This window comes from Halichondria panicea, chromosome 6 (assembly GCF_963675165.1).
Source record: "Halichondria panicea chromosome 6, odHalPani1.1, whole genome shotgun sequence".
Classification (NCBI taxonomy): domain Eukaryota; kingdom Metazoa; phylum Porifera; class Demospongiae; order Suberitida; family Halichondriidae; genus Halichondria; species Halichondria panicea.
Window position 1 is genome coordinate 2,574,399 of NC_087382.1, and position 23,726 is coordinate 2,598,124.

The 23,726-nt window shown below is 41.0% G+C and overlaps 2 protein-coding genes and 1 long non-coding RNA gene across 6 annotated transcripts in view; 2 read left to right on the forward strand and 1 right to left on the reverse strand.

Moving 5' to 3' along the window:
• The window catches only part of LOC135337080 (COP9 signalosome complex subunit 5-like), a 42,367-nt gene that overhangs the window by 9,721 nt on the left and 8,920 nt on the right, over positions 1 to 23,726 (forward strand). The window lies entirely within an intron of this gene.
• LOC135337077 (uncharacterized) overlaps positions 4,163 to 23,726 on the reverse strand; it is a 60,257-nt gene continuing 40,693 nt past the window's right edge. The window contains exons 21-28 of the mRNA XM_064532975.1: positions 23,235 to 23,513; positions 18,883 to 19,161; positions 18,054 to 18,332; positions 17,101 to 17,304; positions 16,450 to 16,931; positions 12,932 to 13,051; positions 8,757 to 8,852; positions 4,163 to 5,145 (exon numbers count right to left, since the gene is read on the reverse strand). Coding sequence (XP_064389045.1) covers positions 4,240 to 5,145; positions 8,757 to 8,852; positions 12,932 to 13,051; positions 16,450 to 16,931; positions 17,101 to 17,304; positions 18,054 to 18,332; positions 18,883 to 19,161; positions 23,235 to 23,513 — 2,645 coding nt within the window. The 3' untranslated portion in view covers positions 4,163 to 4,239. The remainder of the gene's footprint in view (positions 5,146 to 8,756; positions 8,853 to 12,931; positions 13,052 to 16,449; positions 16,932 to 17,100; positions 17,305 to 18,053; positions 18,333 to 18,882; positions 19,162 to 23,234; positions 23,514 to 23,726) is intronic.
• On the forward strand, positions 20,417 to 21,880 carry LOC135337084 (uncharacterized). 4 transcript variants are annotated; one of them, XR_010395020.1, is made up of 11 exons: positions 20,417 to 20,559; positions 20,745 to 20,797; positions 20,846 to 20,901; positions 20,961 to 20,994; positions 21,045 to 21,095; positions 21,149 to 21,310; positions 21,362 to 21,403; positions 21,455 to 21,500; positions 21,549 to 21,613; positions 21,662 to 21,702; positions 21,763 to 21,880. It is a non-coding gene; the product is annotated as an uncharacterized LOC135337084 (long non-coding RNA). The 4 variants fall into 4 exon arrangements; XR_010395021.1 differs by having other exon boundaries at positions 20,521 to 20,797; positions 21,149 to 21,232; positions 21,294 to 21,310; XR_010395019.1 differs by having other exon boundaries at positions 20,545 to 20,559; positions 20,625 to 20,797.

The following is a 23,726-nucleotide window of genomic DNA, read 5'->3' on the forward strand; positions in this document are numbered from 1 at the left end:
TGCAATATACAGACAGACATAATTATATATAATTATATGCATGGTTGATCATTAAAATATTTTCGGGAACACATGCTAATCTAATTGACTCACAAGTGACTCGTTGAATGTCTTTTGACTCGATCTTTGTTGCCTCCACTGAATCCAAGCTTCTTGTCAGAGAAGTATCTGAGTTAAATGTTAGAGGTTATACTGCAGTACGTGGCAAGATCTAAAGGTTGCTAGTGTGAGTTTTATCAATTAGCATGCAGAAAATTCTCCTATATATAGGGATTAGAACTAATTGGACTCCTAGAATTTTCTTCTGCCCTGCAAAATGAGTTCTCACCACCGCACATGTATAAGGGCTATTCCTGTGTTCAGTTGCTATAGTTAGGCATACCCTATTATAATTAATGCAGTTATACATGTTGACTACATAGAAGTTTTATAAAAGGAATAGGAAGAACAACACCAACTATTTTTTTGGAACACATCATTCCACACTACAGTAGAACCCACTAATCCAAATAGAGCCGGACCAGATCCCATCCGATACACGAAATATTCGGATTAACGGATGTCATTAAGTAATTATGAATACATGTCTAATTGACTCACATATGTCCTTGGCAGATGGTCTCCTCATCATGTTTTCTTGCAAACAACTGTCGATAAGCTTCCTCAACCTGTGTGTGTGAGGGATCTGGGCAACATGGTCTGATCGATTCTTGGCTGATTTGATTGTCTCCAGTTTGCAAACAATCTGCACTATAACCGCCCCAAGGGAAAACACATCCAGGCTACTATCGTATTTCTCCTCTTCCCATCGAATGGCCTCGGGAGGTAAATACCCCATACGGTGACCAACAGCTGTGAGGGTGTGGCTAAGCGTGGAGGGATCGTATAGCCGTGACATGCCAAAGTCGGAAATCTTTGCAACAGGCACTGGTCGTGTAAGCTTTAGCAACACGTTATCGCCACAGAGGTCACGGTGGATAATTTTCTTGCTGTGAATGTAGTCCAGACCACAAGCCATGTCTTTGGAGAGACTAATTTCACATTCGCTAGTGAAAGACTCTTCATCAAGGCCGGAGAAATAGGATCTCAGATTACAATCCATCAGCTCAACAATGAGGATTGTACTATCTGATTTGGGGTGCTTAGCAGTCGACAAATACTAAACAATGTTTGGGTGCTGAAGTGACTCGAGAAACTCACACTCACGATCAAATAATTTGCTAGCTTCTTCATTTGTTCCTATTGGTAGATTTGTCTGCATCTCTACAGCTTCATGAAGAAGCACTTTTACTGCACAAATTTCTCCCTTGTAGCTGCTTTTGAATACTGCTCCAAAAGCACCTTTACCAAGTCGTTGGTGTAGGAAAATGGTCAAATCGTCACTGATCTTTTGGTGATCTTCAACTGTAGAATAATTATAGTGGGAGTGGCCGGGTGATGTAAGCACTGTATGTATTTATACTGGCACTTACCTTCTGAATTCACATCAGTAGGAGTGGTAGAATGCACGTGATCTTTCTCAACAGTCCTGGCTATGTCACTATGGCCCACAGTGGGACTGGACAAAGCTTTGACAATATCCCTCCAGCTTCTCTCCCCACCTTTCAGCCATTCTAACAGTCCCTCACGATAGCAGTCATCAGGATTGTTACTACATTTAGTGCCGATGGTTTCAAGGGTAGCTGCAGAGACTTCGAGCATTAACAAGATGTTTTGCCACTTGATTCGAGCATCAAACGTAGCGAGGTACACTTTGTTTAGACCTGCTACTGTGAGATTGTCAGACATATTCTCTGTAGAGTGTGGAAAGTAAAATATAATTTGGATTTGTAGTTCATACTAGATCTATCAATTATATAAATCATACACAGTAAAAGCAGTGCCACTCACTGATAATAATCCAGAGGCAGTTTCCTTATTTTAATCACAGACTGAACCAAAAGTAGAGAATAACAAAAGAAGCAACTACCAGACCTGCCCACTTTTTCTGGAGAGAACATTATTCATGATTGACATTACATTGTACAAACCATTATTCAAAGATTGACAATTGATACACACATAATTATGTTCAATAGTTTGGTGGGGGGAGCTATAGACTACACAGGTGGACCAGAGTAGGCTGGAACCACTCCACCTTAGTTAATTAATAGCTAGCTTTAGATTCTATCCTTCAGGCTTGTCATCAAGGCCAGGGGTGCATGTGCTCAAGCCCCCACTGGATCCGCCACTAGACTCAGTATAGACAACTGGAGAAGACATTCATTCGGCACTCCTGACTCAATCGAGCTGATTCAGAAATTGATGGAGCAAAGAATATGCCTTGCATGTAAGATTTATAGTTACGACACAATTAATGGTACTATAAATTATAGCGGCAACAAAATGCAAACCAGAAACTGGCCACACTATCTCATACCTGACTCAGTGGTTGCCTGCATGGGGAACTCCATCAGTAGCTAGTGGAGTTGCTGCATACCTGCATGTGTAGAACACTAACTCCATTGTCTAAATATACTTATTTAAGTAGGGGCTTTACAGTTGACATGCATTGTATCGTGCAGTTGTAAGAGTTCTGTTGTGATTGTGGGGGAGATAAGTAAACACTGAGACGCTAAGTAAGCATGCAGTTTCTGACTTCTGATATCTAGGTGTTTTACTAGACAATAAATGACATTCAAGAACCATATTAATAGCTTCACCACAAAAGCATATGGGATCAAAGTTCAAATAACAAGTGAGAGAGTGCAGAATAGAGCATGCAATGAGCTAGAAAACCAAGTGGCACAAAGTCAGAATGCTTTAGAGGAGAATTGGGATGGAAAAAACAAACCTAAACAGAATATCACCAAAGTATCTTCATGAGATCTACGAGTATATAAGAAAAATGAGTATCGCAGAAATAATTATACACAACATAAGACCTAACATGAACTGGTTTAATTTTTGGACTACATGCACTACATGCATGCATGTATTCAGCAGCCAATCAGATTCAAGTATTCGTCTCTTTGTCAAAGACGCAATCTAAACAAAACTATTGAAATTCTCTACCTGAATAGTATTTGAATAGCATTACAAAAAGGTCAGGGATGACCAAATCGTTGAATCTTTTCAGCAGCAATACGTACAGACCATTGGCACCACCTTCAGCTATACTATTTGTACCACATGAGACAACCTTTGGGACAGATGTTTGATATAGTTAAAATCTTTGCGAGTATACGAGTACATGTAGTACATTAGACCTTCCTACATGTAAGATCAATAGTATAGCTTTCTAAAAGATAGCTTTATAAAGATGCAATGTCCAGCTATGAAATTGGTTAGCTAATTAATTAACTCACCCTATTAAAAATAATAGATCTACCTTAATTAGAATGAAAAACACTATTTCCGCTGCCATAACTTGAATTCTGTAGATCCATTATCACAACGGTTTTACTGAAAGAGACCTATCAACCCCACGGAAAGTGCCTCCATTGTTTAATTTGCAAGTCTTCCCGTCCGGGTCAATCTCCTGTTCACGATCAACGATGGACAATATCTTTCATCTTCTAATGGGATGCGTTTTTCAGAGTAAAAGCAGTGTTGTCAGCCATGCACTGATCTTAATTCTTATGAAGGCTATTATATAGAAGTGTTGAGGTGCTGGAATAACTGGATCACAGATATATATCATCTGTATAATTTATGTGTAGATCTAGCTATAGAGAGAAAAGCAATCAAATATATTCTGCAATCATGGAATGATTTTGTTACACTTGTACAACTCTACAATATCCGCTCAGCACTTTCTCCAGTCCACACTGAAACTTCTTTGATTTCCTGATTGATATTCCCACACACATGACTTGTGAACACCATTCATAGTTGATACACCAAAATAAAAGTGCAATTATAGTAATCATGCATGCATATAATTAAATGTCTCTACACTGCTCACATGCACCTATCTAGCTAGCTACAATATAGTCCCCCCTGTCTTGACAATGAGCACATGTTATATAGTTACTCTCACCCCCCACAGCTCCAAGGCAACTATAGAGGCTGTCCACGGTCTCATGGGACAAGTGGTCACTCAAAGATAAACTGTTTAACTAGTTACCCTCTACTCTGAATGTGCTTATTAGTCGTTTCTTGATTGCATTAACTGTTTCAGTACGAGTTCATCAATTTAATTGTCTTATCAACATTTTCGAATTACGAACCTAAACTATAGCTATCTATTTATAATTATTAATCCATTGAGAGGAAGTCCACAGTGTTAACAAAACGAAGTCTATCGTCCCCTCCTGCTACAATAACCTCTTGATTAGGAAGTACTGAGCATGTGCAGAAGTATCGTGCAGTAAGCATGTCTCCCACTTTCTCCCACCTCCTGGTGTCAGGCTGGTAGAGGTGGATCGATGAACTTGGATTGAAGCTGTCGTCTCGTCCACCAACGGCAAATAGTGAGCTCCCAATACTGAAAGGAGCTGAATGCTTCAGGGGTGTATCTTCTATCGTCTGCCAGAGAGTGGGTGTGTCCTGGTTTAAAAGGGCCTTTGCAATGAGTTCATTGAGGTCGACGTACACTGTCTTGGTTGCCCTCTCAGTGTGGTTCCACCCTCCCATTAGATAGAGGGTGTTTCCTATGAGAGTTGATTTCAGTGATGATCGTGGGTTAGGTAGTGACTGAGCAATGTACCATCTTCTTGATGCCACGTCCAACACCTCCACAGAGGAGATACATCCTTCATCATCACGCCCACCAGCTACAATGATGTGGTTGTTGAAAGAGACAGCTGTTGAGCGAGAACGAGCAATGTTCATTGGTGGGTACGGGTGAGTCCATTCCCCTGACTCAAACACTGCAAGCTGACTGGTTCGTTCGAAGGGTTTTGCTTTAAGTCCTCCCACCAGCACTAGTCGATTAGCGAGTGATGTCATAGCAAACCATCTGGCAGCGTACTCTGGTAGTTTGGTCCATTGAACTTGCTCGAGCTTCATCACTGTAAATCTGTCACGATACTCGTATGTATCACCTCCACCAACATACACTGTGTCACCAATAACAACACTCTGTACCGAGGTGCCCATCTCGATTGGCATATCTTTCCATATCAGAGTGAGTGGAGGTTTCCACTTCCTGGGAGGGGGACTCTGAATAACGAATGAGTGTAATTAGGATAGTGTCTACTAACAAGCAATGTTACTTGTAGCAATAATTGTATGCAAACTAAATCACTTTTTCTAATTAGCTTAAGAGGCGACGCCCACCAGTCAGTCTATAGAATGTACAGTACCTTAGGCCACTCCAAGTGATACTCTGGTTTCTGGTCCACCGCCCGCATCAGATTTTATATTTCTATCTCATTATTGGATACTACGTATGCGCATAATAGTCCATGTGGTACAAAATAAGTGTGATAATGAGATTCACTTGCAAAATAATGAGATTCATAAGGTGAAATTGATAATGACATAATGAGAAAAGCCGCCTGCCTGCATGCAATTAGAGAAACTTCAGGACCAGAAACCAGAGTATCACTTGGAGTGGCCTTACGTGTCTGTACAGGGAACGTTGGCTTAAAACATAAAATATTGCAGTGGACAATAATACTAAGTAAGAGTGTTGAACTAGATTAAACAGTAACATATAGTCTCGTGATATCAGCCGGTTCTCATTAAAATATTCATGTGTCATACTTTAACTCTTCAATTGTAGCAATACTCTGATTTGACCACACCCACTATGTTTTCTTTTACACATGAACTGTTATGTACATGTATACTTTCTATTGAGGTTCCATGCCGGTCCAGTCTGCTCTATGCCCCCTCCACTCCACCACAGTTATGTAAAACCATGCAGACCTTTGCAGAGTTCTTGCAACTCGATGTCTAGAGCGGAAGTGCCTGTCACGTGAACCATTACGTAAAAAGATTGAATTCTGGCTCATTCCTAACCAATTTTTCTCCAATAGAGCCTATTTAATTTTGTTAAACTGGGAAAAATTCGACCTGAGTAAGTAACCAATCTTCGCCAGATACCTATAATCGGCGGCTATTGCTCGAAGCACAAGACGATTTTGCACAAAACTAACTACATGGACCTACAGATGAGTAAGAAAGTAACAGTTCCCAAAAATTTGGAAAGAATAACTCACTTGCGGACGGAGTGGTGGTCATGAGAAGTGAGCTGCCGAATTGATCAATTGTCGTCAGTGAGACATTTATCTCCGTCTTTGCACGCTTATTAAGTACTGAAACTACCAGCACTAAACAATACTTCTTGGCACAACTCTAACTAGTGAGCACTACTTGCAGGTAAAGCAGCGTTAGCTGCAGATCGAGCCCCACCCAGCTAGGCATGAGGAATAAAATAATGCTGATTGTGCACAGTCAGCAATAATTAGCCTCGATTCCAGGCGGCACTGAAGCATAATTATTGCTGAATCAGCATTATTTTTTGCAACATTTTCGTCATGCCTAGCTGGGTGGGGCTCGATCTGCAGCTAACGCTGCTTTATGGAGCGGTATCCGTGCCAGTATTGGCCGCGTTTTGGCGAGGCAATAGGCGAGCCAAAACCCGAGCCGGGACAATAGGCGGGGCACAATCTCGACTTGCACATGCGCACAAGGGCAATTCTAACTGGAACACAATCTGAGCTGGAACAATAACTGAGCCAACAAGTGAGCCAGTAACTGAGCCATATGGCGGGCCATTTCCTGGGACACAATCTAGGGCACATGTGCATGATATAGAACCAGAGAAAGTTGCTGATTTTTTCATAGAAATTGTTCTGCCAAAGTGCTTCCATGTTCTATAATTTAGAGGACTCTTTGTATAAGAAAACGAATGGGTGTATTAATGGTGTGCAATGAAGACTGGTTGGTAGTGCCTAACTAGGTTACACTGCTGCAAAAGTTCACTAAGTTATATAGCGATCTTTACCCACTATTAAACAGGAACTTTTCTAATAAGGCAATCTTTTTATCTCTCTCGGCAAACCAAACAGAGTTGTATTGTGCTCAGGAGGAACATTATGACTCTCTCTTTGCTATTAAAACTCTGCTCATTTTATTGTTATAGTCGCAGTATTGTTAGAAATTTTAATTGAACATTTTATAGTAAAACTTCTAGATTGTGTCCCAGGAAATGGCCCGCCATGTGGCTCACTTATTGGCTCAGGTATTGTCCCAGGTATTGTCCCGGCTCAGATTGTGTCCCAGCAAGAAATACCCTTGTGCGCATGCGCAAATTGAGATTGTGCCCCGCCTGTTGTCCCGGCCCGGTTTTTGGCTCGCCTATTGCCTGGCCAAAACGCGGCCAATACTGGCATGGATACCACTCCATACTGCTTTACCTGCAAGTAATGCTCACTAGCACTAATTAGAGTTGTGCCAAGAAGTATTGTTTAGTGTTGGTAGTTTCAGTGCTTAGTAAGTGTGCAAAGACGGAGATAAATGTCTCACTGACGACAATTGATCAATTCGGCAGCTCACTTCTCATGACCACCACTCCGTCCGCAAGCGAGTTATTCTTTCCAAATTTTTGGGAGCTGTTACTTTCTTACCCATCTGTAGGTCCATGTAGTTAGTTTTGTGCAAAATCGTCTTGTGCTTCGAGCAATAGCCGCCGATTATAGGTATCTGGCGAAGATCGGTTACTTACTCTATATAAGAGGGAAGGCTTTGAACAGCTAGCTAGCTGAAGCTATCCTGGGTATTTCCAATCATTTTGTGAGTTACTATTAGTCACACAGCAACTGATTTAAAATGTAGCTAGATCTAGCTGCCACGAGGCTAGAGCTCACGTGACAGCACTATAAATCCTTTAGAACACACCTAGCCAAGTCACGTGTTTTAATCCTGGTGCACTCGGATGGCCTCACTGTGTCACAGAACTATATATCCAGCTGGAGCTAAGGCTTAGCTCCAAGCTTTTAACTGTCTATGACTAGACTCTCAACAGCTTGCAGCAACACAAAATGAGCGGGCAGGCTGGGGCAAGCCACTTCATATAATACTGGGAAGCTACAATCCTATTTCAGACGTCTCTGAATAACTAGTAACAAGTAATTTAGCGATACATCTTGAGAACTCAATGTAAAAACTTGCCTCACTCAGCAATGTTGGGCTCACGTGATGTTGTGTGGCTTTAATGTACAAGAATATCACGTGACGGTAACTTCCGCTTTTGACATCGAGTTGCAAGAACTCTGCAAAGGTCTGTAGATAAAAGAGACAAATGGATAGGAAACACTTAGCGCCTCGAAAACTATCCGCGTTTCCCCCGGGATTTATTCGAGGCCGCCTACTGTACATGGAAAAAAATGGCCAAAAACATAAAAAAGAGACAAATGATTGTCTTACTGTCAGTGTGAGAACCCTGCTGCTGAACTTTACTTCTGTTTAATACCTGAGGCTAGATGACACAGTACACTACTTATATAGGTTGTTCTAGCTGTATTATAGGTGTTATTGGTACAAGAAACATCCTAAGTAGTGAAAGCAATGTTTCTGTACCTCTAGCTACTTCATAGCAATCCCAAAAAAGTTTCTGTTATTTCCAAATGATACCTAGTATAAAGAGACATTAAATTGAAGTGGTAGGGAGACTTGGAAAGGTCTGAATTTTTCAAAACAGCCATAGAAGTAGTTTTCCTGGGGGTTTGGGAGCGAAACACGGCTGTATCTTAGCTCAGTGTATGTATTTATATGCAGCTTATGGGATCACATGATCCTTTTCTAATAATTACTATAGTACTCACATCGTAGCTGGTGGTGGTTTCATACTCGAAGAGGTTTAGAGTGGGTGCAGAGGAGTAGCCAGTCTGGCCGTACAACACCAACGCAGAGTTGGGAGTCTGCACGAAAGACATAGAAGTATGTGCAGTGGTAAAATTTGATTGGATGGATAGGCTAGCTTGTTCAATATGAATAGCATAGGACTGTGTCTAGTGTAGCATCGTTGAACAACCATAACAACTTGTGTTGCAAATTGTAATTATAACTATAGCTCTGGTGGCAAAGGTATTATATATCTGGTATCCTCAAAACATGCGAAAGCGATTAGTAGTGACATTTACATAGCTGATCTATGGGTACGTTGGGGATAATATAATATCCAGCTTTGATCAATCCGATGCAGTGTTGTATAGGATAGACTATACACCTAAGAGTAGAATATGCGTCTATGTAACCTCCGCGGTTGCGGTTAGCCCGAGGCGCAAAGCCGAGGGAATCTAACCGTAACCAAGGTGGTTACTAAGACGCATATTCTACGAGTAGGTGTGGTCTATCTAATTTGGACTTCATTGCGCATGCGCGAGGCGTGGTTATAAAAAGCCAGGTTTGGTGCGTAGCAACAGAAATTGAATTTGTGCGAGCTGGACGAGCTGGAGAGCTGTGAGAGACACCAGTTGACAGAAAAAGACAAGAAGACGGCTTCAAAACAACGAAAAACTACAGTAAAACTTAGTAAAGCTTGTGAAACGCTTCTTGAAGATACTGGAAAGAACAGACAAGTAAAAAGAACATAGAACTATGCTAGAACTGACTGCAACACTACAAGAAGAAGAATGAAGCACTGTGGTGGAGTGGAGGGGGTATAGAGCAGACTGGACCGGCATGGAACCTCAATAGAAAGTTTCAAGCGACTGCTAAAGTGTTTTTGATGGTTCCTGGCCCCCCTGCCCATGCCCAACTGGAAAAAGCAATACAAAGCAACAGTGGACATGGAAAGAATGGATATTGACTGAAAAAACTATTGCATTCTGTGTTTTTTATAATGTTTTTGTCATCTTCTTGTCACTTTCACTAAAAATTTCATTCCAACTTTTGAGAACTTCCTGCAAATTATTTGTCACTTCCTGTAGAATACACGTCCATTTCCTGTCGAATATGTGTCCACTTCCTGTAGATTATGCTTCCATGTAATCTACTGTTTTTAGCCAATCAGATCAATTACATATGATGTAATGTAGTCTAAACCTCTGCTCTGGTTTTTTAATAAATTATTATGAGAATTTTCTCAATAGTTGATTGAGACTACTACGAGCAATACAATCGATCGCTGTTGAATAATTATTATCACTGGTTGTGGTTTGTACTTTCACCTGTAGATTATAGCTGAGCTCAGCGTTAACTCCGGAGTCTCTATCCACGGCAACGGGCTTAACGAGGGAGGTTCCACTCGTCCCAGTCTGGCACACATCCACAGCGTACAAGGGTCATAATCAACTTATCTGCCAAGTTGGGGGTGGCTGAACCTTTATTTGCATGAAGCTGGCCCCACGATCACAAAAGAGGACTAGTTTATATAGATTTAACAGAATAGCTCACAGTTTAGAGACTGAATCGTTTTCCTTGCCTATACTATAGCTAGCTAACAGCAGAGATCTGGCTCAGCTGGATAATAAGATACATTTCCCTGTGATTTGTATACTAGGATAGTATAGTCATGTCTATCTCAAGACTAAAGTTCCAAGAACTAGGTAGAGAGCATGAAAAAACTATAGCTAGAATTGGAGCTATAGTGCCCTTTGTTGCATTTTGAGTGGGCAGATCAAAGGAAACACTGTGCCAATATCTGCCATATGGCACAGGTCAAGCCTTGAACTGTGCCACTATCTAGATACTGGCATAGTATGGCTGAAGTTACCTAAAGCCCACCCTCTACCCAGTAACCTGAAACGGTCCCTTTTATAGTATAACACTGTTAACAGATTCAGTGGTAAACAGAAAACGTTTTTCATGCTGTCTGGGTGCATTCCACAGCCACCACAAGTAGTTGAAACTAGTTGTCTTATAAAAGGAGTGATGTGTACACGGAAAGGAATGCACAAGGAATGCAACAAATCAGTTGTTATACACAGCTCACTCGTGTGCACATTGGATATATTGGCTCAGTAGTGCCTTTGCCCTCGAGGCTTAAGTGTGGATTAAGTTATTTAATCCATGGTCACCTGACTACTTTCAGATAAGCTGATTGGCTGGAGATTATGTGATCAGCACTAACTTATGTAAAACCATACAGACCTTTGCTTCTTGCAACTCGATGTCTAGAGCGGAAGTGCCTGTCACGTGAACCATTACGTAAAAAGATTGAATTCTGGCTCATTCCTAACCAATTTTTTCTCCAATAGAGCCTATTTAATTTTGTTAAACTGGGAAAAATTCGACCTATATATAAGAGGGAAGGCTTAGCTAGCTGAAGCTATCCTGGGTATTTCCAATCATTTTGTGAGTTACTGTTAGTCACACAGCCTGTGTCACAGAACTATATATCCAGCTGGAGCTAAGGCTTAGCTCCAAGCTTTTAACTGTCTATGACTAGACTCTCAACAGCTTGCAGCAACACAAAATGAGCGGGCAGGCTGGGGCAAGCCACTTCATATAATACTGGGAAGCTACAATCCTATTTCAGACGTCTCTGAATAACTAGTAACAAGTAATTTAGTGATACATCTTGAGAACTCAATGTAAAAAACTTGCCTCACTCAGCAATGTTGGGCTCACGTGATGTTGTGTGGCTTTAATTAATGTACAAGAATATCACGTGACGGTAACTTCCGCTTTTGACATCGAGTTGCAAGAACTCTGCAAAGGTCTGTAGATAAAAGAGACAAATGGATAGGAAACCCTTAGCGCCTCGAAAACTATCCGCGTTTCCCCCGGGATTTATTCGAGGCCGCCTACTGTACATGGAAAAAAATGGCCAAAAACACAAAAAAGAGACAAACTAGAGCACTAAAGTGCAAACCCTCGGCTGGTGACATGATTAAAAAGAAACCAGAAATATAATGCAGTGCATATAGTGATGTTGTTATCATGTATGACTTGCACAGCAACTCAGGAGCAATAAAACTAAACCAGACTGGAGGCATGCTGAAACATTTGAGAACAGGTAGTGGTACTATAGTCTAGATATATGCACTGTGGATTGGGATCACAGTAAAGAAGCCTGGAGTCTCAGAGAAGTATGGCTCCAGGTTCTGCATGGAGTAGGATCCCAGTCAGCAGCAGGAGCTATAATTCAAGCTTCTACTTTAGTGACCATTGTTCCTGGTATATACAGCTTTCTACTTTAGTGACCCTGTTCCATCGTTCTTGATACAGGATCACTTCAGTTATAAGTAACACATGTGCAAGTTCTGTTCAAGCTACATTTTGCTCGCTTTTATTAGACAAAGGAGCTTTAACACCGAAAGCTGCCACTATCAAAAGTACTAACTTGTTGTGTGGAGGCTACTCATGCTGTAAACGCAGTGCTAGAACATCCAGGTAAGCAGACCTAGTCACAAGCTTATTCAAGCTTCTTAGCTTTTGCTCGACAAAGAAGCTTTAACATCAAAATCTGCCACTATTTAAATCAAGATATTGTTCTGTGAAGGCTACCTATGCTGCAAACGCAGCGCTATGGCATCCAGGTGAGTAGATATACTCGTGACAAACAGACAAACAAACAAACAAACAAACAAACAAACCAACAGACTACTATACCCGTGGCCGCCCACGCGCCTCGGGTAATGATTGTCTTACTGTCAGTGTGAGAACCCTGCTGCTGAACTTTTACTTCTGTTTAATACCTGAGGCTAGATGACACAGTACACTACTTATATAGGTTGTTCTAGCTGTATTATAGGTGTTATTGGTACAAGAAATATCCTAAGTAGTGAAAGCAATGTTTCTGTACCTCTAGCTACTTCTTAGCAATCCCAAAAAAGTTTCTGTTATTTCCAAATGATACCTAGTATAAAGGGACATTAAATTGAAGTGGTAGGGAGACTTGGAAAGGTCTGAATTTTTTTTCAAAACAGCCATAGAAGTAGTTTTCCTGGGGGTTTGGGAGCGAAACACGGCTGTATCTTAGCTCAGTGTATGTATTTTATATGCAGCTTATGGGATCACGTGATCTGTTTCTAATAATTATTATAGTACTCACATCGTAGCTGGTGGTGGTTTCAAAGTCGAGGGAGTTTAGAATGGCCTTAAGGTAGTCAAGTGCAAAGAAGTTGTCAGTCTGGTCGGCCAGGCTGTACAACACCAACGCAGAGTTGGGAGTCTGCACGAAAGACATAGAAGTATGTGCAGTGGTAAAATTTGATTGGATGGATAGGCTAGCTTGTTCAATATGAATAGCATAGGACTGTGTCTAGTGTAGCATCGTTGAACAACCATAACAACTTGTGTTGCAAATTGTAATTATAACTATAGCTCTGGTGGCAAAGGTATTATATATCTGGTATCCTCAAAACATGCGAAAGCGATTAGTAGTGACATTTACATAGCTGATCTATGGGTACGTTGGGGATAATATAATATCCAGCTTTGATCAATCTGATGCAGTGTTGTATAGGATAGACTACACCTAAGAGTAGAATATGCGTCTATGTAACCTCCGCGGTTGCGGTTAACCCGAGGCGCAAAGCCGAGGGAATCTAACCGTAACCAAGGTGGTTACTAAGACGCATATTCTACGAGTAGGTGTGGTCTATCTAATTTGGACTTCATTGCGCATGCGCGAGGCGTGGTTATAAAAAGCCAGGTTTGGTGCGTAGCAACAGAAATTGAATTTGTGCGAGCTGTGAGAGACACCAGTTGACAGAAAAAGACAAGAAGACGGCTTCAAAACAACGAAAAACTACAGTAAAACTTAGTAAAGCTTGTGAAACGCTTCTTGAAGATACTGGAAAGAACAGACAAGTAAAAAGAACATAGAACTATGCTAGAACTGACTGCAACACTACAAGAAGAAGAATGAAGCACTGTGGTGGAGTGGAGGGGGTATAGAGCAGACTGGACCGGCATGGAATCATAGAAAGTGTCAAGCGACTGCTAAAGTGTTTTTTTGATGCTTCCTGGCCCCCCTGCCCATGCCCAACTGGAAAAAGCAATACAAAGCAACAGTGGACATGGAAAGAATGGATATTGACTGAAAAAACTATTGCATTCTGTTTTTTATAATGTTTTTGTCATCTTCTTGTCACTTTCACTAAAAATTTCATTCCAACTTTTGAGAACTTCCTGCAAATTATTTGTCACTTCCTGTAGAATATACGTCCATTTCCTGTAGAATATGCGTCCACTTCCTGTAGAATATGCGCCCATTTCCTGTAGAATAAGTACCTTCTTGTAGATTATGCTTCTTCTTCGTAATCTACTGTTTTTAGCCAATCAGATTAATTACATATGATGTAATGCAGTCTAAATAAAATTAAACCTCTGCTCTGGTTTCTTAATAAATTATTATGAGAATTTTCTCAATAGTAGATTGAGACTACTACGAGCAATACAATCGATCGCTGTTGAATAATTATTATCACTTGTTGTGGTTTGTACTTTCACCTGAAGATTATAGCTGAGCTCAGCGTTAACTCCGGAGTCTCTATCCACGGGCTTAACGAGGGAGGTTCCACTCGTCCCAGTCTGGCACACATCCACAGCGTACAAGGGTCATAATTAACTTATCTGCCAAGTTGGGCGTGGCTGAACTTTTATTTGCATGAAGCTGGCCACGATCACAAAAGAGGACTAGTTTATATAGATTTAAGCCAGAATAGCTCACAGTTTAGAGACTGAATCGTTTTCCTTGCCTATACTAGCTAGCTAACAGCCTAACTGCAGAGATCTGGAAGAGAAGGGGTGCTCAGCTGGATAATAAGATACATTTCTCTGTGATTTGTATACTAGGATAGTATATAGTCATGTCTATCTCAAGACTAAAGCTCCAAGAACTATAGTTAGAGAGCATGAAAAAACTATAGCTAGAATTGGAGCTATAGTGCCCTATAATTCCTGGACAGCTCTTAAAGATACATGAGTCAAAATAATTACGTGAAATATTGCTAAACACGGGCAAACCCACTGCCTATGTATTATTTAAAACACACCTAGCCAAGATTAAGTGTTGTAATGTGCGTGCCGAGGATGGCCTCGAGGTTAACGTGGTGCTCGAGGCGCAGCCGAGTGCATTACATAACCGAGAGGCCATCCGAGTGCACCAGCATTAAAACACGTGACTTGGCTAGGTGTGTTCTAAAGGATTTATAGTGCTGTCACGTGAGCTCTAGCCTCGTGGCAGCTAGATCTAGCTACATTTTAAATCAGTTGCTGGTGGCTAGCTAGCTAGCTAGACGTAATAGCAAGTTTTAGTAGGTTTGTAGATCCAGTAACTGATGCAAAGGAGAAGGAGATACGATCTAAAGCTATCTGGACTGACTGGGCATGTTCTCGATTTATTTCTCCTGCTGACCAACAGTCCCAATCCCACTAACTGGATATGCCTCCAGCTGATCTGGCTTACTGGATGGGAAACTTTGTGCACAAACTATATGGCAATGAGTATCTGGTTTGCTCTTTTGGAAAGCTATGATATTCGAAGCACCTTTGATGAAACGATTATATGGATCTGGCTTAGGTACAGGTATGTACATCTTTGAAGCAAGCTGAGCCTATTTCTCCAGACGAAAAAGCGATGCTATAGTCAAGTCAGCAATTTGGTACACATGAAACAAGTCGAAACAATAACATTCAACTTTCTAATACTTTTCAGCTTTGCTTTACGTGTACATATTCAATCTGCTTGTATTATGATTGTTTGATAAAAAGTGTGCATTAACAAACCAACTTAAAGCACACTTAAGTGTGGATTAAGTTATTTAATCCATGGTCACCTGACTACTTTCAGATAAGCTGATTGGCTGGAGATCATGTGACAGCACTAACTTAGTAAAACCATACATGTAGATAAAAGAGACAAATCGGATAGGAAACACTTAGCGCTTCGAAAACTATCCGCGTTTCCCCCGGGATTTATTCGAGGCCGCCTACTGTACATGGAAAAAAATGGCCAAAAACACAAAAAAGAGACAAATGATTGTCTTACTGTCAGTGTGAGAACCCTGCTGCTGAACTTTTACTTCTGTTTAATACCTGAGGCTAGATGACACACAGTACACTACTTATATAGGTTGTTCTAGCTGTATTATAGGTGTTATTGGTACAAGAAACATCCTAAGTAGTGAAAGCAATGTTTCTGTACCTCTAGCTACTTCTTAGCAATCCCAAAAAAGTTTCTGTTATTTCCAAATGATACCTAGTATAAAGGGACATTAAATTGAAGTGGTAGGGAGACTTGGAAAGGTCTGAATTTTTCAAAACAGCCATAGAAGTAGTTTTCCTGGGGGTTTGGGAGCGAAACACGGCTGTATCTTAGCTCAGTGTATGTATTTTATATGCAGCTTATGGGATCACGTGATCCGTTTCCTATCCATTTCTCTCTTTTATCTATGGTAAAACCTACTGGTTTTACTAATCATGACACAATTATACACTCAAAGGATGTGAGTATATATAATTATAGTTAGCCTGCAGGTACAGTAATCGTTGCTGCAGTTGTAATTAGGAATCTCATTCACACGTAAGAACCTTCTTAACTGGTTGAGTTTTTTTTGACTCTACCTCATCCGTATGCACTTTATTAGGTGGTTGAGTGTCCTTTGACTCTCTCTTTGTTGCCTCATCCGTATGCATTTTATTAGCTGGTTGAGTGTCCTTCGACTCTCTCTTTGTTGCCTCATCCGTATGCACTTTATTACCTGGTTGAGTGTCCTTCGATTCTCTCTTTGTTGCCTTATCCGTACGCACTTTATTACCTGATTGAGTGTCCTTTGTCTCTCTCTTTGTTACCTCATCCGTACGCACTTTATTAGCTGGTTGAGTGTCCTTTGACTCTCTCTTTGTTACCTCATCCGTACGTACTTTATTACCTGATTGAGTGTCCTTCCACCCTCTCTTTGTTGCCTCATCCGTATGCACTTTATTAGCTGGTTGAGTGTCCTTCGACCCCATCTTTGTTGCCTTATCTGTACGCACTGGTTGAGTGTCCTTTAACCTCCTCTTTGTTGCCTCATCCATACTTCTACAGGTGTCATCTTGTGATACTAGGAGGCGTTGCACAATGAAATGGCAGGTTAATTTACAACATCAAGTTTATACAGAGACTAATATTGATTACATTGCCACATCGACATACATTACGTAGGTCTCTCGATGCATGTGTAGCACATGCACATGTATGGGGTGCATATATATATGGTATAGAATATTTACCTTCACTAGCAGTTAGCCAATCTTTATAACTATATGTCATCTTTTTGCATTGATTACACCTCATTACATTATCCTCATCCAGAAAACAAGGAGGAGTGACTCTCTGTACAGACTGAGAGTACCATGCACTCAGTAGAGCCAGACAGAACAGAACTGAAAGAACCAGCACCAGCCACGGGAAAATAACTGACATCCAAGCTCGTACTATATATAGATACAAAAATTACAACTGAAGACTAAATTGTAAATCTACGTTATAGAAAGTATGGGCATGCACATAGTAAAGCAGAAGTACATGTAATCACACATGCATGTATATGCATGCTCAAATGATGTACATTTACAACTTATGATATAATTAACTATTATACCTATTGCAGGCCCGGGGTAATAGTGCGCATGCGCTTTAAATTACCCAGAATATGGGTAATCGTACTACGAACGTAAAACCTTAGTAAATTACACAGGAAATTAGTTCGTTTACTATGAATATGTTCCGTAATACTTTGTCTCTATGACTGAGTTCTGTGAAGCTGTGGCTTATGCCGTCTATTGTGTTGGTCTAGAAAGCTTGAACACTAGTTTTAAGACAGAAGAGGCTCTAAACTACGTCTATAGGATGGTCCTATAGCCGGGTTGTCTTCGCAAGTAGTGGTTTGAAGCACCATACACTTCCCATAGCCTGTACAGATCCAAGGTAAGACATCCTGACCATACAACCGTCATAGAGGTAGATGAGAGCCTTTTCTGGCTTCATACTAGTGTTAAAGCCTTCTGGAACAACACAGTAGAGAGCTAAGCTGATGTACGTATATAGAAAATGAAAGAAAAAAGGGGATTCCCCAGGTTCTGGAGAATAAACTAACGCATGCGCACTATTACCATGAAATAGGTACCAGGCCGTATTTTAATCGGCCTGAATCGAGGCTAACTATATTATTATTCTATCTCACCAACAGTGACTTTGCATGTACTGGACGTCACAGAGCCTCCCTCATTCTCCACCACACATTGATACTCTCCGCTCTGCTCCAGTGAAGTCTGTCTCATGGTGAGAGAGGAAGTGGACACACCTTTGTAGCCATCATCTTCATCTCTGAGAGGAGCACCATCTTTTGTCCACTGATAGGTGAGGCCTGTGCCCTGAGCTTGTACTGTCAGAGAGACACTCTGATGGACCTTCACTTTCTTTACTAGTGGGAGGTCTCTTATTATCGACAGCGACTCATTCACTATATGAAAAAATAGCAAATTGACACGAAAACATGCATTTATACCCACTACAGTAGAACCTCAATTATCCGGCCTTTGGTTCTAGAAACAGGCCAGATAACTGAATATGCCGGATAATCAAATGGCCTTGATCCAAGCACTTAATTACATAATATAACAGCAGTGCAAAACGTAGTGCACATTGCCGTATGCATGCGCATCCGCAGAATATGCCTGTCTCCATGGTAACAGCTGTTAATGTGTAAATGCACTTAAAAGACACACACATTTTCTGATTATTAGTTGAACTTTGATCTTATCAAAACAGCCAATCATAGTTCCGGATAATCATTGCACTGTCATAATACAAGTCAAGGGCAAACAATCTGGATTTTATACAACGAAACGGATGATAAGGATCTACAAATTGCTATCTACCACAAACCAATGAACATTCATCAAACGATCGACCCAGATGTAAAATACACAGTCATGCACCATGCACATGCATGCATGCAGACATGCTCAAACGTACGGATGATGATTTAACTTATAATTATGCTATCTCACCAACAGTGACTTTGCATGTACTGGACGTCACAAAGCCTCCCTCATTCTCCACCACACATTGATACTCTCCGCTCTGTTCCAGTGAGGCCTGTCTCATGGTGAGAGAGGAAGTGGACACACCTTGGTAGCCATCATCTTCATCTGTGAGAGGAGCACCATCTTTTGTCCACTGATAGGTGAGGTCTGTTCCCTGAGCTTGTACTGTCAGAGAGACACTCTGGTGGGCCTTCACTTTCCATACTAGTGGGAGGTCTTTTCTTATCGAGGGCGACTCAATGGCTACGAAAATGTAAAATAGCAAATTGACACGGGAACATGGATTTACCCACTACAGTAGAACCTCAATTATCCGGACGCCATAGTTACCAAAGTAGGCCGGACAACTGCATGATTACCGTATATAGAAATTGGATTTCGCTTACTCAATTTTAAGCGTATCTTTATTTTAAACTTTAAGCGCACATGCAGTACTACTACTATTACCAGCACTGTTGTCAGTAACGATTATTACCAAACCGAATAATTTTTCGTTAATGACAGTTACCAAATAAATAAGTGAACGCGAAAATTGGTCAGGTTTTGGCCTGACCAACCTGAGCGGTTCCGCCGGCCCTGTCTATGTCTCACATTCTCTCAGCATGGTCAGACAAGCGGATAACAGCATGCCCAGAGAGTCTTTCCAGATGGATATCACCAGCTATAATTATAGCTACCATAAATTATACTGTACAAGCGAGCTAGCTCATAATTATATATAAATTATATAGATAAACGAAATTAGCTGCTTCGCATAATTGGAAAAGTCAAGTACAAAAACCAGCAATTGAGCGATCAAGTGTCAGATCTAGCTGCAAGCCAGAAGAAAATGTCTCTCTCCAAACTGCAATCGAGTTCCTTTCAGTGTCCTCACATTGGTGCCTCTCCAAACCAGCAGAAGAACATCTCCTTCCCTAAGGTATCATTCACCGTCTCAGGAAAGTTTTAGGTGCACACTTTTGTAACCTCATATACCCGTACCAATATTAATTTTTGTGATTGTCTCAATTAAAATGTCAATTTTAAAATTAATATCACTAAAATGCACCAGAATGCGCCAGCAAGCACCATTCAAAAATTTTTTCTGGTGGAGGACCCTCAGACCCCTCTTTATGGGTCCAGCCTGACCACTTCATATTTGCTTCCTCCGGCTCTGATAGATGCATGAGGTTGGTCAATATGTGCATGTAAAAGGAACTGTAAAATGAACTGTAGTATGATAATTATATACACAGCCAAAAATCCACGGGTCCGTTTCAGGCCGTTAGTTGAAAACGGGCCGTTACGGGGCCGTGAACGGCCTGTATACAGGATGTAGCCAACCCACGTCCTGTATACAGGCCGTTCTCACGGGCTGTAAACAGGACGTTAGCCCACGTCCTGTTTACAGCCCGTGGATACAGGCCTGTATCAGGGCGTAGCAACCACCTGATACGGCTGTTGCAGCTGTAGCTTATGCGCATGCGCTAGCTTGGGGCAGGATGACATCACCTGACTACAAAAAGAGAATGAGACAGACAGAGCTCTGAGAAAAAATCCTGCTGCTTGTCACGACATGCACAAGATCAAGAGGAGCTGCTGGTCCAAAAAGACAACTTGAAGAGGACTATACACTATTAGTCTACCTGTGAACAGAAAAAGGTGAAGCTGTAGCAGCATGTTATTATATTAAACAGTTATATTATTTTTATTGAACTTTCTCATAGCATGCAGTTTGTGTTCCTCTAGTTCCACAGCTATTTCAAATCTGTAGTGAATTTGACCTCTAGTGTAGTTGGCAGCAAAGGTCTGTAAATTTCACCTCTACTGTATGTTTATAAATTCAGGTTTGCACGTTGTTATGGACTTTTGAAGCTGGAACACTGGCCAATTTTACATGGTAAACGTTTCGTTTTGCTTCCTTTTTAAATAATCCTCCTCATCGTAGGCTCCCATCTGAAGTTTTTTCACTATTGATAAAGAGGTGTTGAAGAATGCTCCCAGGTTTGTTATTCTCTTTCACTAGCATTCACATATTAAACACGCAATCAAATTGACTTTAGATAATGCTGCCGAGTTGAAGTCTGGACTAATTACGTAAGTGCCACTGTTCTATTGTGTTTTGTGATACGTTATTGCTTCTGTAGACACTAGATGTTGTCAGAAGAATGAACTAAAGATAAAGCAACAGTTTCCTGGTAAGAAAATTCAGCAAGTATGTAATCTGTGTGAATAGCGTATTGGTGTACAGTTGCGGGATATCTTCGAGATGAAAAAGAGCCCTTGTAATGTGTACAGCACACTGTAAGCTGTTGACTGACTTCATAGTACGCCGGTAAGATTATTCACAGTGGACAGTGGTGTGTTCTTCTTTTAATCTTCTAACTCTTCTTCAGATGTTGCAAAACTCAAGGTTTGTTTATTGTTTTCATCTTTAGCACTCATTACACATGTTATTTAATAGATTTCTTTATTGGCATGCCGAGTTGGAGTCTGGATGTGTTAGGTAAGTGCCATTATTTTGTATGTGTTTGGTGGTGCATTATATGCCTCATAGATTGAAGTTTTTAGACGAATGATAAAGAGAATGCAACAATTGCCTGGTAAGCAACTTAGTTTAATCTATGTGAATAAGTATTATTAGTGTACAGCTGGCGAGCTATCTCGGAGATGAAGAACGGCCCTTCAAGCTGTTCACTGACTTCATAGTACGCCGGTAAGCAGTGGTGTATTTTTTGTATAATTCCCAGCCTCTTCTCCTCAGAGTCTATCTTTGTGCACAAAAACAAGACGAATATAAATACAGTAAGTTAGTATACTTATGTGGCGTTAACGTACGGTTCAACTGGTTGTTTTTATCTGCAGTGCCACCGTGGGGATGTGAAGACACGGATATGATAATGAGAGACATAATGTAGCTGAACAGAAATTAATATATATATATAATTATCTTGTTCTTGTCTTCTTTGTCTTTGAATTGTGACCTTTTGAAGCATGATACTAGCTTATTAAATTGTGCATGAGAACAGTATGATACAGGCAGTTTGTACTGGCTGTTTACAGGCTGTATGTGAACGGCCTGTTTAGTAGTGTCTACCCAACGGTCCCGTATCAGGATGTAGTAAACGTCCTGTAACGGACATGTAACGGACCTGACACGCCCTGTGGATTTTTGGCTGTGTATAGATCTACAGTTAGGCTTGCCTGCTTGCTTACCTTCTAGCTAGCTAATGAGTCATCCCTCGTTACAGAGACATCTGGTTACTTTAGTGCATGTGGTCGTAGGGGTATTGCAGAAGATATAAGCATACCAGTTATTCCCATGGTAACAGCTGATAATGCGCATGCGCACTAAGGGACACACCTATTTTTTGATTATTAGTTGAACTTTAACACCATTATACGAAAAAAATGTACGTTAATCGGGTTTCCAGATAATCCAGGACTGCATGCGTAACTGTATAACACAATACAGCAGTCAATGGATTGTCTGAATTTTATATTGGGGATTTATAGTGGGGGACAGATGACACATTGCTATCCAGTGGCGTAGGAAGCAATTTCTCAATGGGGGGAGGGCTCTAGTTACTTGAATGGAAAAAAGAGTAAGGCTTATCGACATAGTGCAGCTTGGATAAGTCATCTCTACTTAATAACCTAGAAAGGGGCTCCAGGGGAAGCAATTTCTCAATGGGGGGAGGGCTCTAGTTATTTGAATGGAAAAAAGAGTAAGGTTTATCGACATAGTGCAGCTTGGATAAGTTATCTCTACTTAATAACCTAGAAAGGGGCTCCAGCCCCTGGAGCCCTCCCCCTTCCTACACCAGTGGCGGATCCAGGAAAAATGAAAGGGGGGTTGCAAACTACAAGCGCGCAGCACGAGTAGTGAAATTCGCTAAATTTGTTGGGGTTACGCTCACTTCTGGTCACACATGACTAGGGAAAATCCCATACTCAGCCAGGGGAAGTCCCATAATACACTTGCGTAGAGCTAGCTAGCTGCCACAAACAGTCAACTAGCTAGCCTAGGCTAACCTGAACACTCCTTTGGCAGTTGATGCATCAGAACAACAGGTACAATCATTGAATCAAATTACAATAGCTACAAAACTGATAAATAGCTAGCTGGTAGTTGTAGTTGTAGTAAAGCCACAATAGCTAGACTGAAAGGGGGGATCCGTGGCACCCTGGGATCTTCCCCTGGATCCGCCACTGTACACCACTGCTATCTGCGATTATTTGCACCAAAAGATTGACTCAACTGTAAAATACACAGTCATACACTACACTGACATGCATACAGGAATGCAGATTATCTAAGTATTATTCTATCTCACCAACAGTGACTTTGCATGTACTGGACGTCCCAGAGCCTACATCATTCTCCACCACACATTGATAGTCTCCGCTCTGCTCCAGTGAGGCCTGTTTCATGGTGAGAGAGGAAGTGGACACACCTCGATAGCCATCATCTTCATCTCTGAGAGGAGCACCATCTTTTGTCCACTGATAGGTGAGGTCTGTGCCCTGAGCTTGTACTGTCAGAGAAAAACTCTGATGAACCTTCACTTTCCATATTAGTGGGAGGTTTCTTCTTATCGAGGGTGGTTCCATGACTAAAATAAAAGTTAATCAACTCAAGTTTACAGAAACATGCATTTTTCGTACTGTATAATACAAGTCAAGGACAATCGATCGATAATCTGATAGAGACAAATGATAATGATTTACATGCACATTGCTATAGCTACCACAAAACCAACAAACATGCCATATAAATCAAAAGATTGACATAAATGTAAAACACGTGCACAGTCACATGTATGCAT